Consider the following 20,182-nt stretch of genomic DNA (forward strand, 5'->3'; position numbering starts at 1 on the left):
ATTTTGCATTCTGAAGTATATATGGGTACAGTCCATATCTTTGAATATTTTATTGTGGGCATTTTATATAATATAGCCTGTGTAGTTATATGTCAATGTATGAGAATACAAATTGGAGGCCATCTTCTACTAAATTTTTCTTCTGATGCATTGGTTTCCTGTCCAGATTATGATGCAAACTGAGGTGTTTGGTCGGTGAAATTCCAGATATATGAGAATAAATCACTCAATTTTAAACTGTACTTTAAAAATATAATAAATTTTACAAAACTGGGATATTTATCACTTAAATAGCTATACTTCCAGGATGATTGAAAAAAATGGGTTACTTTAAACCTATGGACCACACATGGATCTCTTACATAAAGCAATATTTTATGAATTAATTAATTTTATTAATAGTATGTTCCCCTTATTTAATAACCCTAATGTATTCCAGGTGAAACAGTGAAATAAATAGTATTCACCTTACTTGTGAACAAAACAGTAAAATAATAATGGTGATAGCAAACGTTTATTGACCTGTGTACCAGATACCATGCAGAATATACTATACATGATTATCTGGGTAATCTTCATAATATTCCTTGGAAGTAGGTACCATTATTAACCTAATTGTATAATAAACAGAGGTAATATAGCCTCCTGGTGCTTACTACTGGCTATGTTTTTACATGGAATGTACAGAAAGGAAAGCAGAGTAAACTCACCAAATCTACCTCTGCCCAGGCCCTTTGCCTGGTTTGTACTGTGAATGGGGGGACACTAGGGAAAAAAAACAAAACTGATTTACCCTGCCCAAGATTGCCTGACCAGGGGGCAGTGGAGCCAAAATCTGAACCAGGCAGTCTGGACTGAAAAACACTGCCTTATGTTGCCTCTTTGTGGATTACAATTGTATTAACATAACAAATTTCAAGGCCAGCTCCATTTTCAAGTATTTTGCACCATTGTCCTATGTACATACTCACAGTTTTTACATGATGTGTTCTGTTTTCAGGGTTTTGAAAATATGATCACCATGGGTACTATGGAAAAAGGAGCCAGAAGACTTGTTTGCATTTTCAACTGCCACTACCTTCAGTAGTTTGAGACAGATCTCTGGGCCTTAGTCTCTTCATATGAGAACATCAGATAATATTTTTTTTTAAAGATCTATTTTTAATTTACTTACTTGACAGACAGATCACAAGTAGGCAGAGAGGCAGGCAGAGAGAGAGGAAGGGAAGCAGGCTCCCTGCTGAGCAGAGAGCCTGATGTAGGGCTTGATCCCAGGATGCTGGGATCGTGACCTGAGCCGAAGGCAGAGGCTTTAACCACTGAGCCACCCAGGCACCCCAGATAATATTTCTTGAGAGGAAAAAAATCTTTTAAAAGATGTCCACAGTAACAACTCAGTACTAGGGAGAAGAAAAGATTTAAAAGTAGAAGTGAGGGGCACCTGGGTGGCTCAGTGGGTTGAGCCTCCGCCTTCGGCTCAGGTCATGATCTTGGGGTCCTGGGATAGAGTCCTGTGTTGGGCTCTCTGCTCAGCAGGGAGCCTGCTTCCTCCTCTCTGCCTGCCTGCCTCTCTGCCTATTTGTGGTCTCTCTCTCAAATAAATAATAAATAAAAATCTTAAAAAAAAAAAAGTAGAAGTGAATGAGCATTGTATATTTAATTAATTTTGGTGTTTCAAAAACAATTAAGTCTATAAATTTAGAAAATACCTAAGTGCCTTTAAAAATGTCTCCGAAGTAGCTTATCAAATAGTTTTATATAAGAAAATTAAAATGTCAAAATAATTTTTCCTAAATTACCATGAACATAATATTCCTTTTTTTTTTTTTTTAGAAAGTTGGGCATAAAACAATACCTAAACCTGCTTTTGAGATGGTATCAAAACCGAGCTACTGCTGAGAGTTTGATTCAGAGAGAAATCATGGTTCGACTAACCTTGGATCTAATAGCCAAAAATAGCAATCTTAAACCCCGAAAAGAAGAAACCACCTCACACTACCTGAAGAAAATAACCCATATAAATTTTTCAGACAAAAATATAGATGCAATTGTAAGAATTCTGAAATTGTTTCCTATTTTTACATAATTAACAATGTAAAATTTAAAATAGGTGTCAGAAAATACATTCTTATTACCTATATTTTGATCATAGTTACTAACGGTGTTTTGATGAGTATATTGTTTTCACTTTAATTTCTTGCTTTTGATGTTAAAATTATTAAAACTAAGTCTCTATAAAATATACCATCATGATTGTTAAATATATGTGCTAAATATATATGTTCCCCTGAAATATTCTATAGTGTAGCAAACTAGATTTGAAAGTGGATGTTAGGGGCGCCTGGGTGGCTCAGTGGGGTAAAGCCTCTGCCCTGGGCTCAGGTCATGATCCCAGGGTCCTGGGATGGAGCTCTCTGCTCAGCGGGGAGCCTGCTTCCTCCTCTCTCTCTGCATGCCTCTCTGCCTACTTGTGATCTCTGTCTGTCAAATAAATAAATAAAATCTTAAAAAAATAAAATAAAAAAGAAAGTGGATGTTAGAAAATAATTTCAAAGATAATACTTCTTATAATTCCAGTTCCTTGGAATATCAGGTTTTTTTTTTTAAACAAAATAGCAAGAATTAACTATGCAAATACTGTATTTCAAAACTTTAACAGTGAAATCTTTTTCACTCATAATTTAACTGGTTATATAAATGGAGATTATACTATAATTTATATCAGACAAGATTATGTTTGTTTGAATATACTCTTGATACTATATTTTCTCTGTGTTTAGCTAATTCCTGGCTTTTGGAAAACTTTAAAAGGAGCAATAACCCTTTTAGGCCATTTGTATTGGTTTCTGTTGTCTACAACAAAATGCTAAAGACTATAGACAAGAGAAATTTTCTCAGAAATATAAGATATGTGAGGGCGGGGATGATGTCTGTTTTGTTCACATCACTCTAAAGCTCCCCCTCCAATCCAACTCAGCGGCTAACCCATATTAAGTGCTTAATAAATGTTTATCAAAATGAATGAAAAAAATACCAAAGCCCCAAGCACAACTCTCAATCACGATAATTTTTTTTTTTTTTTTTTGCAGACTCTTCCAAGGTCTTATTCTGTATTTCTTTTCAGTTTCTTTTTTTTTTCTTTTTTTTTTTTTTTTTTGTCAAAGAGAGAGAGAGAGAGAGTGAGAGCACACAAGCAGGAGGATGTGTAGGACTCGATCCTAGGACTCTGGGATCATGACCTGAGCCAAAGGCAGACGTTTAACTGAACCACACAGGCATCCCTTCTTTCAAGTTTCTTAGTGATTCTTCTCCCCATGAATCCAATTGCCCAGAAAACTCTCTACTTCATCATACCATTACAGACTTGTCTTCTGCAGAGAGCCTCCATTTAATGTTCTTTTGTCTCCTCACAATCAGTGCTCCTTTGGTTTAGATGATCTTTTTTAGAGGCAAAGCAAACTAGTTAAAGCACAGTTAACCCTGGAGCTATGCAGGAGTTAGGGACACCAACACCCCCACCACATTCCCCAACACCCTATCACCCAACACAGTTGAAAGCCTTGCATTATATACATACAAAATAAGCTAGAGAAAAGAAAGTGTTATTAAGAAAATCATAGGAAAGATAAGATACATTGCAGTATTGTACAATATTTATAGAAAAATAATCCATGTATAAGTGGACCCGTGCAGTTCAAATCCATGTTGTTCAAAGGCCAACTATAATTCAGTTGGGCACCTGGGTGGCTGGGTGGCTCAGCTGGTTAAGTGTCCCACTCTTAATTTCAGCTCAGGTCGTGATCTCAGGGTCATGAGATTGGGCCCCATGTCAGGGGGATGAAGCCTGGGGATGGAGCCTGCTTGGAATTCTCTCTCTTGCTTTCCCTCTGTCCTTCTCCCCCCACCACCAACCCTATCACATGCACGTGCACCCATGCTTACACTCACTCTAAAAAAAATTCACACTAAGAATACCTTGTAAACACAATTCCCAAGATATGGTTATATTTTTAAAATCTTTTTAATAAAAGTTAAAAATTTTTTTTAAATTTTATTTAAAAAAAAAAAAAAATCTCTATGCCTAATCTGAGGCTCGAACTTACAACTTCAAGGCCAAAAGTTGGCTCCACCAACTGAGCCAGCCAGGCACCCCAAGCTGAGGTACTTTTGAGCATAACTTCACTTTATCTCTTGCCTGCTTACTCTAGGTTGACTCTACCACCACATAAGAAATGGCAGACTTAAAAAAATATACCTTTAATTATTTCCTTATCTCAAAAGTAACTGGTGTGAGAAAGCACATTGTGTTTATTAGTTCATCGGTGGCTGCCTTTTTTGTAAAAAAATTCTCTTTGTTGAATGTTATAATTTAAGTATAATTTGCTTTTATAGATTATAGTTGACAGCAGACTCAAGAGAAATGAATGTTCTTAACAGTTAGTTGTCAATAAAAATTTTTCAACCAGAAAAAAAAAGTAACTCGTGTGCATTTCTATGAAATACATATTAAAAGAAACTGGCCTAATCTCATCATGCAGAGAAGACCACTATTAACATGTAGGTGATGTCCTTCCAGTCTTTTTTCTAGCATGTTTTCATATAATTTTACAATAGTGGGTCATATTGAATGTACTGTTTTCATTTTGAGATCTACAAAATATTGCTAAAGAAACTAAAGGATATCTAATGGTGAAAGAGCATTCCCTTCAATAGCATTATCGTAGTTTATTAATCTATTGCTCCTGACTATCTATATGACTTCCCATTTTCAGTATCACAAACATGTTTACTTCCAATCCTAAAGAAAGATTAAGACCTGATTTATAGGAGTGCGTGGGTGGCTCAGTCTGTTAAGCATCCCAGCTTAACTCAGTTTAACTCCCGCTCAGCAACGAGTTTTCTTCTCCTTTTCCCTCCCCCTCTAAACCCCTCCCCAGCGCTCACGCTCTCTCTCTTGCTCTCACTCATTCTCTCTCAAATAAATAAATAAATTTTTTTAAAAACCCTGATTTATAATGTTAAAGCAATAATTTGTTAAATGCTTCAACTTCCAGAGGAACCTAACTGCTTCCAAGGAAAACTGCTTGCCCTAGGAAAATCTTTCTTAACAAATACAATTTTATTGATATAGTTACAGAATACAAAACCTAGAACTAATTTTACTATCATTCAAGACTTGTTTTGACTGTGCTAAGAACAGAGAAATACTTTTCTTTTATATTAAACATAAGGAAATTCGCAGAACGGTTAAGTGAAGAACTTTCTTTAAAACAAACTTCTAAATTTTCATGAGAAATTAAGTATGACCTGTTTTTGTTTTCTTTTAGGAAGACCTCTCTCCTTGCAAAAATCTTAGTGTTTTATATTTGTATGATAACCGTATTAGTCAAATGACTAATTTGAATTATGCTACAAATCTGACTCACTTATACCTACAAAACAATTGTCTTTCATGTATAGAGAACCTCAGGCCATTAAAGAAACTGGAAAAACTGTAAGTGCTTTTATCTTTAAGTAATGTAATTGTTTGTAATCATTACAGTAATATGTTTGCATGCGGGCCTTTCCATTATCTGCAGTTATGCGGAACAGGCCTCAATTTTTATTCTCTTGCAGTATTATTAGTACAAAATAAACTGTTACACATGTAATACTTGGCAATTTGTTTCATTAAGTCTGATATACTTTTCTTTTGCAGGAGGGTGAGTTGTCTTAACCACTTATAAGGATACCTAAAGCATCCCTAAAGACTCAACTGGTGAAAAAAGTTTCCTTGGAAACCAGATGAGCTCTTCTTTCAGAATCACACATCTCAAAGTGGCAGGGTCATAGAGTTGATACTGTTGATTTGATTGTAAAAAGGCACTTACTGCCTATAATGATTTTAATTCAACAATGAAGACTGGTGTATTCATTTTTCCCAGATTGGAAGAACTACCAGTGCTTCTCAAAAAGTAGGCCAAGAACCTCAGAATGGGAAGAGAGTAGGGTAGAAAATGCTAATTAAAAATGCAGATTGCTGGGTTCTGATCTAGATAGCCAAATGAGAGTCTCTGGTGTTAGGCCCAAAAATCTTCCATTTTTAAAACTAATACCCAGGGAGGTAGCCTAGGTGGCTCAGTTGGTTCAGCATCTGCCTTCAGCTCAGGTCATGATCTCAGGGACCTGGGATGGAACCCTGGGTTGGGCTCCCTGCTCAGCAGGGAGTCTATCTCTCCCTCTCCCTCCACCCCCTCATGCTCTTTCTCACACTCTCTCTGAAATAAATTTTAAAAATCTTAAAAAAAAAAAAAAGACCCTTCTACCCAGATGATTCTTCACCTAATATATAAAAGTAATACTGGTAAATCATTTAATAAGGAGTATTCCAATTCTCTCACTTAAAAAAAAAACTTATTTCTTAGGCTAAATTAAGTATAAGAATCATATAAATAAACCTTTCATTGATTGATTACAAAGACAATTCTGAAATTTCCACATATGTAATTTTCACTCAGCTCAGTGATTGTTGTGTTTTTGTCATGTTTACAGACCATGATTCTCAGAAAGTGTATTTAAAATTGTTTTATATTTTGCAGGTATCTGGGAGGCAATTACATTGCTGTCATAGAAGGTTTAGAAGGATTAGAAGGACTAAGAGAACTTCATGTTGAGAGTCAGAGGCTTCCCCTTGGAGAAAAGCTTCTGTTTGATCCAAGAACTCTTCATTCTCTGGCAGTAAGGCCAATTTGATTATTCTGACAAAGACTATAGTTATTAACAGTTATAATGGAACAGGAAGGTAGCAAAGGTATATCTGGACATTATATATGCTCTGTATGTTTATATGGCCAGTTGAGAAATTTTAATTTAAATTCAATTATCCAACATATAGTACATCATTAGTTTCAAATGTGGTGTTCAATAATTTATCAATTGCATATAACACCCCTTGCTCATCACATCATGTGCCTCCTTGATGCCCATCTCCCAATTATCCACAACCCACCCTCCTTCCCTCCAGCAACCCTTAGTTTGTTTCTCCTTCTCTGATCACTTCCCATTCAGTTTTCCCTCCCTTCCACTATGATCCTCTGTGCTGTTTCTTATTTTCTACATGAGTGAAACCTATGATAATTGTCTTTCTCTGATTGACTTATTTTGCTCAGCATAATGCCCTCTAGTTCCATCCACATCAATGTAAATGGTATTTGTTCTTCCCAAAGGCTGAGTAATATTCCATTGTGTATGTATGTATGTGTATATATCTATACAGATATATATATATATATATACAGATATATCTATATCTATCTATATCTATCTATCTATCTATCTATCTATCTATAATCTTCATCCATTCATCTGTCGATGGACATCTGGGCTCTCTCCAAAGTTTGTTTGGCTATTATGGACATTGCTGCTATGAACATTGGGGTCACTACATTTCTATCTTTGGGATGAATCCCTAGTAGTGCAATTGCTGGATCATAGGGTAGCTTTTTAACTTCTTGAGGAAACTCCATACTGTTTTCCAGAATGGCTGCACCAGCTTGCATACCCACCAACAGTGTAAGAGGATGTACCTTTCTCTGCATCCTCATCAACATTTGTTGTTTTCTGACTGACTAATTTTAGCCATTCTGACTGGTGTGAGGTAATATCTCAAGTGTGGTTTGGATTTGTATTTCTCTAATGCTGAGTGACGTTGAACATTTTTTTCCATGTGTCTGTTGGCCATTTGTATGTCTTCTTCAGAGATATGAGAGCTATGTCTGTTCATGTCTCCTGCCCATTTCTTCTGCCCATTTATTTGGTTTTTGAAAAGTTCTTTATAGATTCGAATTTGATAAGTTCTTTATAGATCTTGGATACTAGCTCTTTATCTGCTACGTCATTTGCAAATATCTTCTCCCAGTCTGTAGGTTACCTTATATTCACTGTTTCCTTTGCTGTACAAAAGCTTTTTATCTTGATGAAGTCCCAATAACTTTTTTTTGTTGTTTCCCTTGCCTTTGAGATGTGTCCTGAAAGAAGTTGCTGGAGCCAAAGTCACAGAGGTTGCTGCCTGTGTTCTCTTCTAGGATCTTGATGGATTCCTGTCTCACATTAGGTCTTTCATCCATTTTGAGTCTGTTTTAGTGTATGGTGTAAAAAAATTGTCCAGTTTCATTCTTCTGCATGTGGCTGTCCAATTTTCTCAGTACCATTTATTGAAAAGACTGTTCTTTTTCCATTGGATATTCTTTCCCGCTTTGTCAAAGATTAGTTGACCTTAAAGTTGAGGGTCCATATCCATTTCTGGGTTCTCCATTGTGTTCCATTAATCTATGTATCTGTCTTTGTATCAGTACCCATTACTGTCTTGATGATTTAGCTTTGTAATAGAGCTTGAAGCCCAGGATTGTGATGCCACCAGCTTTGGTTTTCTTTTTCAGCATTCCTCTGGCTATTTGGGGTCTCTTCTGGTTCCAAATAGTTGAGTTTTTACTTGAGGGTTAAAATGAACTTTTCTCACATAATTTCTGAGATAAGCAGCTATAAAGTGAGAATAATAATGCCTGCCTCTACAGTACTAAAAGGATCAAAAGAAGGTTGTGGAAAGGTTATGTAAATTATTAGGTTCTAGTCCAGATGTCAATTCATTCATAATTTCATTATCATGAATCATGATTATCATGATTCAAAATTTAAAATACTAGGAAAAAGCCTAAGGAAAGAGTCATGCACAAATATTTGGCAAATTTTAAACAACCTAGAGAATCTTGATGATGAAATGGTTTTCTCGCTGGATTCTGACTTGATTGTACGTTGCATTACATACAGCTCTGCCTCATCAGAAGCAGGCAGATCTGGGAGTACCAGATTTGAATCTCCCGCTGTGACCTGACGCCCAGATACATGGTGAAGGTGTCACAATTAGTTGAGAAGCCAGGGGGCGCAATGGAGGCTTTTGCTAATTCTCAAAATGGGATTTGTTAGGATAGGCTACCTTCAGTTTTGGGGCAAGAGACATAAAGGGAAAATGGTTGTGTGTTTATAGATTTCATTGGCTTTATTTTAGAGGGCCCGGAAACAGAGGGCAATAAAAGGTTTGTGAACCGAATTTATAAAAATTGAAAAATAGTCCTTTAAATTGGAAAAGAAAGAAGCGATCTTATGTCTATCCTACCCTCTCCCTATCTTCCCCATAGAATCAAGTGTATCTCAGCTCACCTCCACTGACCCAAATATGATGGCGGCCAGTTTTATTATAAACGCCAGTATAAACATTTTGCTTGCTCAATTTTTGCATAGATTCAAGCAGATTCTAAAATTCTAAATATAAGGCATAATTTTTTAAATTCTTAAAAAATATCAAGAAGTATTTTCTCTAAAGTTTAATTATGGATGGGTTGGTGGGTCAGCTCAGTCTTGGTAGAGATTATTAGGCCATAGATTTTAAGATGGCTTTGGTTTAGTGCTTCTCTACTGTATATTTATGTCCTCACTAACAGTAACATTCATACTGCTTGTTAATTAGCTAATTTTTATTTTAAGTGCCTTCTGAACATATGGATTGTCAAGAGAAAACTATATAGAGAGATAAAGATAAAAATTAAACCAGATAATCTCTAAGTCATTTTTCCTATTTAGAAAAATAGACAAAAACTACTTCTTGCAAATCTTAGTGGTATTTAACACAAAAAGATAATTTGCTTAAACTGAAATAACCGTTTTTCTATACTCTGTTATCATTTGTTTGTTGGGGCACTTTTTTTTCTTTGCTTCTTGATTCCTGGATTCTTTTTTCTATAAATTTCTTTTATATTCTAGAAGAGGAAAATCAGACTTATGAAGGAATTTTAGACAAAAATAGTAAGTCATATCATAATTACTAAAGTCCTTAAAGTTATGTCTGCAAAAAATATGGCAGAAAAAACAAAATCTCCATGGTTTTTAATTTTCTTGCCTAAAAATCAAAATAGACTGAACTAATACATTTTTCACAAATTAAGATTTCTGGTTACTATATACAGTATTTAATTAGACTATTTACTAATGCTAATTTATTTTTCTTACAGAAATCCCTCTCTATATTGAATATCAGCAATAATAATATTGATGACATAAGAGACCTAGAAATACTGGAGAATCTTAATCAGCTCATAGCAATTGACAACCAACTTCTGCATGTGAAGGTAGTGTAAAGAAAAAATAATTTTAAAGTATTTACATGAAATTGTGAATTAGAAGTAATTATTTTTCTAAATATCTATATTTATCACTTTAAAAAAACTATTCTGGATTAACTCTAATAAAACTAGCATATGAATCTCAACTTCTTACTGTATTTGCACAATTCTGTCCTCTTACCTGTTTTTCTCTTCCATACCCCAATGCCTCCACTCCTCACCAACAGAAAGAGGTTTCTCTGAGAAGGAAATATGTGCTTTTCCTCTCTGTATTATTTTTCCATCAAATGTTTCCCTCTAGAGATTAGATTTCTTACCACTTAACTCTGATCTCCCAATGATTGAATTTCTAGTAACTATGATTAGATCTGAACTCTCCTGGCTGCTGCTCCTTGAGCAAGTGTCTGGATCTTAAACTTATTCTAATTTGTGCCAGCTGAATTCATGACATGTTATATCTTATCATACCATATTCATTCAATTATTTATTCATCAAATATGTACTGAGCACCTATGTCTGTCAGACACTGTAGTATTCTGTGTAGATCAGAAGAAGGAAGGATAAAGTCCTGGGGCTCAAAAAATCCACAGTCAGCAAGTAACAGGACTACAATGTGATTCTGTTTTCCTAAGTATCGTGGTAGCACCAACTCAGCCTGGGGCTAGAAACGGCTTCCTGGAAACAGTCATCTGTAAGCTGAGCCACTGCCATGACCTCAGTTTCTGGTATGGCAATAGGGTGGGCTGGGTATAATTTCTTTACCTGAAGCCATAGGCGCAATGAAGGGCTTTTTCCCCCCATAAACGGAGCTCTTGTTTTCAAAACTACTTCCAGACATCTATCCACTGACCTTAAAAAAGTTTCCCCGACTTGTTTCCAAATTCAGACCTATTACCTGGCTAGTCCCATAACTACTATAAGCAGTAGATAATTATGAAAATATTACACATATTATACTACAAATAAATTCCCCAAAATACCTAAAATGTCACTGAACAATCAGGATGGATATCCAAAATAAAAATAAGGAATAAATAAATATAAATAAATAAATAAATAAATAAGATAAAATAAAATAAAAATAAGGAATGCTTCCAATAAGGAAGGATGACTCAGTTAATTGTTGCATCTTACAACATGAAGGATGTAAGAAGTTCATGGGATAAAGTCTACATTCAAAAATATTCTAAGTTTTAGACTACTCTTCTAGATTTTTTCCCCACTGGGCATTTTCTATTCATCAAAATTATTTAATTTTTCGATGATTTTACAGTATTTGTATGAATATGATTTTGTGGTAGATCAGCAGCCTTATATGAAATACACTACACACACACAAAAAAAAGAAATACACTACACATGCATATGATCCTAATCAAAGTGAAAGAGCCTGGAGTCTAAGTTTTTATTAAGTAGAGAAGATTTGTGCTGTGTGTAACATTCCCTATTCATCACATGGAAAATAGAAACAGAGCGGCCAGTCACAGAAGCTCACTTTTCCTGGGGAGAGAAAAGTGGAGAGTTCTAGTCTCCCAAATTGGCATCAATTTTAAGTGCAGTTTAAGTATTTTTCCCAAATGTTTTTGTAAGCCAGGTTTTGCATGCAATGCTTGGTAATGAGTGGTAAATATATTTTAAGTGATCTGATTAGTTGTTAATTATAATTACTACCAAGATTCATTTCCGTTACTGTCATTATCCTTAAAGCCTTATGCTATTATGCTTTTTAAAAAAGATTTTATTTATTTATTGAGAGAGAGAGAGCATGAGCACAGTGAGAGGGAGGAGGGGCAGCTGAAGTGGGAGAGAGAGAAGCTCAAGAAGATGTAGCGCTGAGCATGGAGCCTGAGATCGTGACCTGAGCTGAAATCAAGGTTTGGATGCTTAACCAACTGAGCCACTCAGGAGCTCCTCTATTATGCTTTTAACTCTGAACAGAAAATGAAAGTTCGGTAACAGGACAAAAATGCTAGGCTCCAAATGATTCCAAAGGAAGTTTTTCTGAATGACATTAAGACCAAGCTATTTCACCTACAGTGATTCTTAGGCTATGTTACTAATGCATAATCAGGAAAAATGTGCAACCAAAATAAATATTTTCATTACTATTGATTATTCAGCCCAATGATAAAAGTCTAAATAAACAAATCCTTATTTTTTAAGACTGAACTCAATGTTACCTCCTCTGTGTAGTTCTCCCTGAACCCATCCCCATCAAGTAAATCTATTAAAAGTATTTATAATATTATATGTGCCAGGCAGTGCTCTATGTCTTCCGAAAACATTCTAGGCACTGAGGATACCATGATCAAGACAGACAGCATCTCTACCTTCAAGGAGCTTACATTAAAATGAGATGGGAGGGAACAGTCAGAAAATAAATAAGCAGAGAAGATCATGAAAAGGGCTATGAAGAAATTAAATAGGATGACATAATGGAAAAGGGGTCAGCAGATATTTTAAATCAGTTTATCAAAAAAGTCCTCTGAGGAAATGACACTTATGCTGAGACCTGAAGAGTGATAAAGAACAAACTGTGCAAAGAGCTAAGAAAAGAACATACCAAGCATAGGGAACAGAAGATTTAAAAATTCTGAGTATCCGAGGAATAAAAAAGAGGCCAGTTTACTGTGATAAGCATCCCAGTGCCTAGCTCAGTCTCTAACACAGTGTAAGTACTCAATAAATAATTGTTGAATGAGTGAAGAGGCAACAGTTAAACATGAGATTATGATAGGGGTCAGATCATAAAGATCTTTTAAGCCATTGTCATGAATTTTATTTTATTCTAAATGTAATAGAAAGTCACTAAAAGAATTATATTTTTAGAAGATTATCAGTTATGTGATGAATAGGTTGCAAGGGGGTGCCTGGATGGCGCAACTGCCGTTGGCTCAGGTCATGATCCTGGGACCCTAGCTAGGATGGAGTCCCTGGAGCCTCGCATTGGGCTCCCTGCTCAGTGGGGAGTCTGCTTCTCCCCCTGCTCATGCTCTCTCTCACTTTCTCACTCTCTAGTTCAAATAAATAAATAAAACACTTTTAAAAATAAAAATTAAAAAAAAAAAGAATGTGTTGCAAGAATAACAGCAAAAAGATCTGTTGGGAGACTACTGCAAAGGTTAAGAAAAGATGGATGCTTGGAGATGAAAAGGAGTGGATGGATTAGAGGTATATTTTTTTTTTATTGACCCTATGGAACTTGTTGAGTAGGATGCACAAGAATAAAGGAAAGAGAAGAATCAAGGATGAATCCTTGTTTTTTTGCATGAGGATCTGGGGAGACATGGTAGCCTTTACATGTTGGGAAGTACAAGGGATGGAATAAAAGACCTCCTTCTATTTAAATGTCTACTGGACACTGAAATTGACAGACCAAGTAGACATTTGGAATTCAAGGGAGAAGATAGGAAAATTTGAGAGTCAACAGTATTAACAGGATACTTAAAGCTATGACTCTGGGTGAAAGACAGTAGAAATAGAGAACAGGCTCCAATATTTAGAGATCATTTAGATGAAAAGGCACTAGGAGAAGTTAATGATGTAGAAGAAGACAAGAAAAAGAAGCTTCAAGAAAGAGGGAATGGCTCCTTGCATTTGATGCTGTTGAGTGGTTGACATGAGGGCAGATAATACATTGACAGAAATCTACTGGATTTGGCAATAGTGAGATTATATCTGGTCAAGTATCGTGGTTGGGTTTTTTTTTTTTTTTTCATATTTCAGAAATGGAGTGCTTTAACAGGGCTTTACACTTTTTTCTTCTTACCAAAGCCACATGAACCTCTTAGAAATTTCTTTCCATGTTATGGCTTGAAGAACTTGAGGTTTTTCATGAAATACTTCTCCATATCTGAAATTTCAATATACAACAAGACAAAAATGCTAGACTCGAAATAAGATGAGATAAGAGAAGAAAAAATTAAAAAGATTACCTGGACAGACTACCTTAAAATTAAAGTTACCAGGGACAGGTTTAATTTGTGAAGAAGTTCAACCAGAGAGAGAGACTGTGGTTAAAAAATCACAGCAGAATTTAAAATAAGAAAGAAGAAATTAAATATTCAATACAAAGCTTAAATGACAAAACTGTATGTCTCCAAGAAAGAACAAAAGAAAAAAAATGGAAAATAAGCAAGTAAAAAAGAAACTTAAAAAATTAATTCAGGAGATCCAACATATGACAAATAAGAATACAAGAATCAGAAAATAGGGAGGAAAAGGAAATAAAATTATATTTTAAAATAATGTAATGGGCTATGATGTATAAACCAAAAGAAGAATCATCTCTCTCTCTCTCTCTCTCTCTCACACACACACTCGCACACACACCAGAAAGCCAGATAAAATATGTGAAACAACTTTTTCAGTCACTAGACTAGAGGTGCACAGGACTGTGGACCCTAAGAGAAAGAAAACAAACAAGGTGAGCTCTCTAATTATCCCAGCTTTCTGCCTGAAGGCACTTTCCAGACCACAAATGCAGGGAGGGGAATAGCAAACAAGTGCCATGAAAATGTAAATCATAACGGCAGAAAAGTCACTCAAGAAAAAACATCTGGAAATGACATGGAAGATGGAATTAGAACACAGAACTTTTAAAAAGCTGTTATAAATATGGTCTAGAATTTAAAACATGAACACAAACAGAAGAGAAATGTAAGATGCAAAGAAAAAAGTAGCTTTTGAAACTGAAAAATGGATCTAGAGTGAAAAATTAATTGGATGGCATTCAAAGTAGATTAGACATTAAAGAGGGCAATTGTTATGATGAGCACTGGGTATTGTATGTAAGAGCTGAATCACTGAATTCTACTCCAGAAACCAATATTGCACTGTATGTTCACTAACTAAAATTTAAATTAAAAAAGTAGATTGAATATTACAAAAGAAATTATCAGTGAACTTAAAGCTATAGTATTAGAATTACTGAAACTTAGAGGTACAGAAAATAAAAACACTAAAAAATGAACAGAGCCTCAGTGACTTGTGGAATATAACAAGCATTCAAGGAGTCCTAGGAGGAGTAGGGGCAATGCTGGGGACTAAATATTTGTGTCCCTTTAAAATTCATAAATTGAAACCTATCCTCCGGGTGATGATATTTGAAGGTGAGGCCTTGGGAAATAATTAGGTCTTGAGGCTGGAGACCTCATGAATAGGATTAGAGTCTTGTTAAGAAGAGAAGGGACTATGACTTTCTCTCTTAGCCATGTGAGGATATAATGAGAATACAGGCATATACAAACCAGGGAGAATGCTCTCACGGGATCACAGTATCTGCCAGCACTTTGATCTTGGACTCCCCAGCCTCCAGAATTGTGAGAAATCAATGCTTTTTGCTTAAGCCATCCAGTCTATGGTATTCTGTTATAGCAGCCCAAATGAAGGAGGAAGCAGAAAATAGCTCTGAAGGAATAGTGGCCTCCAGGTACACAGAATAGTCAAAACTTTCTTGGGAAAACAAAACCAAACAAACAAAAAAACCAAGTTGAAGGATTCACACTTTCCTATTTCAAAACTTACTACAGATCTGTAGTAACTAAGGCAGTGTGGCATTGTCATAAGTATGAGACTGGGAATCCAGAAATAAACCTTCAAAAAAATAAAAGAAATGAACCTTCATATTTATGTCAACTGATTTTTTTTTTTAAAGATTTTATTTATTTATTTGTCAGAGAGAGAGAGAGCGAGCACAGGCAGACAGAGTGGCAGAGGGAGAAGCAGGCTCCTTGCGGAGCAAGGAGCCCGATGTGGGACTCGATCCCAGGACGCTGGGATCATGACCTGAGCCGAAGGCAGCCGCTTAACCAACTGAGCCACCCAGGCGTCCCATGTCAACTGATTTTTGACAAGGACACCCAAGACAGCCCAACGGGCATAGAATAGTTTTTTCAACAAATGATGCTGAGATATCTAGATTGCTGCATACAAAAGAATCAAGTTGGATTCCTTCTATAACATAAACAAAAATCTATTTAAAATTGGTCAAAGATTTAAATATGAGTTAAAACTACAAAACTCTTTGAGGAAAACATAGGGATAAATCTTTATGACCTTGTATCAGACAAAACCTTCTTAAATACAACACTAAATGCATAACAAAAAAGAAAGATAAATTAGACTTCAACAAAATTAAAAACTTTTGTACTTCAAAGAATACCACTAAGAAAGTGAAAAAGGCAAGCCAACAGACTGGGGAAAAATATTTGTAAGAGCTATAACTGATAACAGACTTGTGTCCAGAATATATTTAAAAAACTCTCACAACTCAATAACAAAAAGACAAACCAATTTATAAATGGGCAAAGAACCTGAATAGATATTCTACAAAGAAGATATAGAAGTGGATAATATGCACATGAGAAGATACTGAACATCATTAGTCATTAGGGAAATGTAAATCAAAATCACAATTATACAGCATACCTGATAAGACAGCTATAATTAAAAAGACAGATAATAACAAGTGTTGGCAATATTGTGGAGAAATGGGGTGCCTGTGTGGCTTACTCATTTAACTATCTGACTCTTGGTTTCAGCTCAGGTAGTGATCTCAGGGTCCTGGGCTCAAACCCCATGTTGGGATCTGCACTCAGCATGAAATCTGTCTCCAACCCCTACCCCTCTTCTCACTTGCGTGTTCACATGCACATGTGTGCTCTCACTCTCTCTCAAATAAATAAATAAAATCTTTAAAGACTGTTAATTTTTTAAAACAAAAATAATAACCACAGATCATGGGTTAATGACATGTAAAAGTAAAACAACAATAGCAAAAATGACAGGGAGGGAGGAAATGGCAGTGTACTAAGGTTACATATGAAATGATGTCATTATTTGAAGAAAGACTGTGCTTATTTAAGGATGATTGTTCTAAACACTAAAGCAACCATTAAAATAACAAAGATGTTTGTAACTAGTAAGTCAGTAATAGAGAGAAAATGAGAGGCAAAAATAGGGGGGAGCAGGAAAGAAGGAAAAGGGAACAGATAAGACAAATAGCAAGATGGTACTTTAAACTCAGTAATATTGGTAATTATATTAAATGTAAATAATCTAAACATTCCAATTAAAAGGTAGAGATGGTAAGACTGGATTTTGAAAATCCAATCACATGCTCTCTGCAAGAAAACACTTTAAAGATAAATATATATACAAGTTAAAAGTAAAATTATAGGGAAATATATATACAAATAATAAAATTAGCCAGAGTGACTTTATTAATATAAGATAGAACAGATTTCAGGATAAGAAATATTACAGAGATAGATCAGGAAATTTTATGATTAAAAAGTGCCAAATCATTAAGAAAACATAACACTCCTCAAAAGATATGTAGCTAATAACAGAGCTTTAAAATGCAGAAAGCAAAATTTGGCAGAAGAGAAACAGACAAACACATAATTAAAACAGAGATTTCAACATTCTCTCTAAGTAGCTGGTAAATCAGTAAGGATATAAAAGATAGGTAAAACAGTCAGCTGAATAATCTAATTGACTCTCAGATCACTCCACCTAAGAACAGAAGTTGTAATATTCACCAAAATAGTCCATTATGCTGAGCCATAAAGCAAGCTTCAAAAACTTTAAGGAACTGAAATTTTACAGAGTACGTTATTTAATCACAATGGAATTAAATCAGGAATAAAGGAAAGAGCTTAAAATCTCCAAGTACTTCGAGATTTAAAAACACACTTTTATTTTTTAAAGATTTTATTTATTTGTTAGAAAGAGAGAGAGAGAGAGAAAGCAGGGTGAGGAGCAAAGGGAGAGGGACAAGCAAACACTGCACTGAGCACAGAGCTCAACATGGGGCTCAATCTCAGGACCCTAAGATCATGATCTGAGCTGAAACAAGAGTTGGACACAACCAACTGAGCTACCCAGGCACCCCTAAAAACACATTTTTAAATGTGGGACAAAGAAAAATATCATAAGGAAAATTAGAAAATATTTGAACCGAGTGAAAATGAAAAAAATTTGAAAATCTGTGGGATGCAGTAGCATAGTGCTTAGAGGGAAATTTATAGCTTTGAATGCCTATATTACAAAAGAGGGAAAATTATCTAACTTAGCCACCTCAAGAAGCAAGAAAAGTAAATGCAAATTCAGTTCAAAAGAAGGAAATAATAATGGTAACAGCTGAAATCAATGATATAGAAATACAGACTCACTACAGAAAAATCAATCAAACAAAATCTGACTCTTTGAAAATAAAAATAAAAAGTAATCAATTCCAGGTGAGTTGATAAGAAAACAAAGAGAGAAGACACTACCAATATCAGAAATGAAAAATGCATTGCTATGGTTAAAAAGATAATAAAGGAATGTTGTAATGAACTTTATGCCAATAAAGTTGACAGCTTAGGTAAAATGTAAATTCCCTGAAACACACAAATTAGAAGAAACAGAAATTCTATATAGCTCTGCATTTTTTTTTTAGCTCTGCATCTTTTAAATAAATACTTCTAAACATTTCCACAAAGAAAACTCCAAATGCAGATGGCTTTGTTGATACACTCTAACATACACTTAAGAACCAAATTATACCAATCCTACACAAACTCCTTTAGAAAACAGATAAACAGGAAATACTTCTCAACTCATATTATCAGGCTGACATTATCCTCCTATTCCCAACTTTACAAGAAAAGAAAATACAATGAATGAAATAAATGAAAACAAAATCTTTCATGAACACAGAAACACAAGTCCCTGCCAAAATATTAACAAATAAAACCCAGCAATATATAAAAAGATAATCCATAATGATCAAGTGAGATTTATCCCAAGAATGAAAGATTAGTTTGATATTGGTTTGACAAAAATCAATGTAATTTGGGGCACCTGGGTGGCTCAGTGGGTTAAAGCCTCTGCCTTCGGCTCAGGTCATGATCCCAGGGTCCTGAGACTGAGTCCCACATCAGGCTCCTTGCTCAACAGGGAGCCTGCTTCTCCTTCTCCCTCTGCCCCTCCCCCTGCTCATGCTCTCTCTCTCTCTGACAAATAAAATCTTTTAAAAAATCAATGCAATTCACCAAACAAAATAAAGGAGAAATATGATCATCTCAACAGAGGCACAAATACATTTTTAAAAATTCAACACCCATTTTGATCTTTTTAAAAATTCTCAGCAAAGAATAAATTGAAGGGAACTTAACATGATAATTGGCATTCATGTAAAATCTATAAATAGCATCATACCTAACGATGAAAGAATAAATGCTTTCCTCCTTGAGACTGAGAATAAAGCAAAGATGTTTACTCTACTTTATAGCAGAAGTCCTGGCCATGCAATAAATCAAGAAAATGAAAAAACAGTAAGTTTGGAAAGGAAAAAATAAAAGTATCTTTACCTGCAGACTACATGATTTGACAAATAAGGAATCATAAAAAATCTACAAAAGCTATTAGATCTTATAGAATAAATTTAGCAATGCCACAGAACAAGGTCAACATGCAAAAATCAGTTTTTACACACTAGCATTAAACAACTGGAAAATGATTGTTTTAAAAATGCCATTGACCATTCATGTCAAAAAACATAAAATACCTAAGGATAAGCTTAAAATATGTGCAATATAAAAACTACAAAATACTGTTGGAATAAATTAATGAAGAACTAAATAAATGGAGAGAAATACCATTTTCATGGATTGGAAGACTATATTCTTAAGATGTTAATTATTTTTAAATTAATCTATACATTCAACATAATCCCAATCATAATCCCTGCAAAATTTTTTAAAGAAATTGACAAGCTGATTCTAAAATTTATGTGATAATGCAAAGGACCTAAAATATTGAAATAATATTGGTAGAAAGAATGATGTTAAAGAACTCTTTCTACCTGATTTCACTACTTTATTGTTACAATAATCAAGATAGTGCATTAGTGACATAGGATGCACACAGAGATCAAGATTTATAAAGAAATCACATGTGTTCAACTGATTTTCTTACACAGATTCCAAGATAATTCAATGAGAAGGATTAACTTTTCAATAAATGCTGGTGGAACCAC

At 34.9% G+C, this 20,182-nt stretch overlaps 1 protein-coding gene across 1 annotated transcript in view; it reads left to right on the forward strand.

Moving 5' to 3' along the window:
- Positions 1-1,921: 1,921 nt before the first annotated feature.
- Positions 1,922-20,182, forward strand: part of PPP1R42 (protein phosphatase 1 regulatory subunit 42) — a gene marked incomplete at both ends in the record, with an annotated part of 52,395 nt that continues 34,134 nt past the window's right edge. The window contains 4 exons of the mRNA XM_080801139.1: positions 1,922-2,050; positions 5,328-5,494; positions 6,579-6,717; positions 10,044-10,160. Coding sequence (XP_080657265.1) covers positions 1,922-2,050; positions 5,328-5,494; positions 6,579-6,717; positions 10,044-10,160 — 552 coding nt within the window. The remainder of the gene's footprint in view (positions 2,051-5,327; positions 5,495-6,578; positions 6,718-10,043; positions 10,161-20,182) is intronic.

This window comes from Martes martes, assembly GCF_963455335.1.
Source record: "Martes martes genome assembly, chromosome: 4".
In the NCBI taxonomy this organism is placed as follows: Eukaryota; Metazoa; Chordata; class Mammalia; order Carnivora; family Mustelidae; genus Martes; species Martes martes.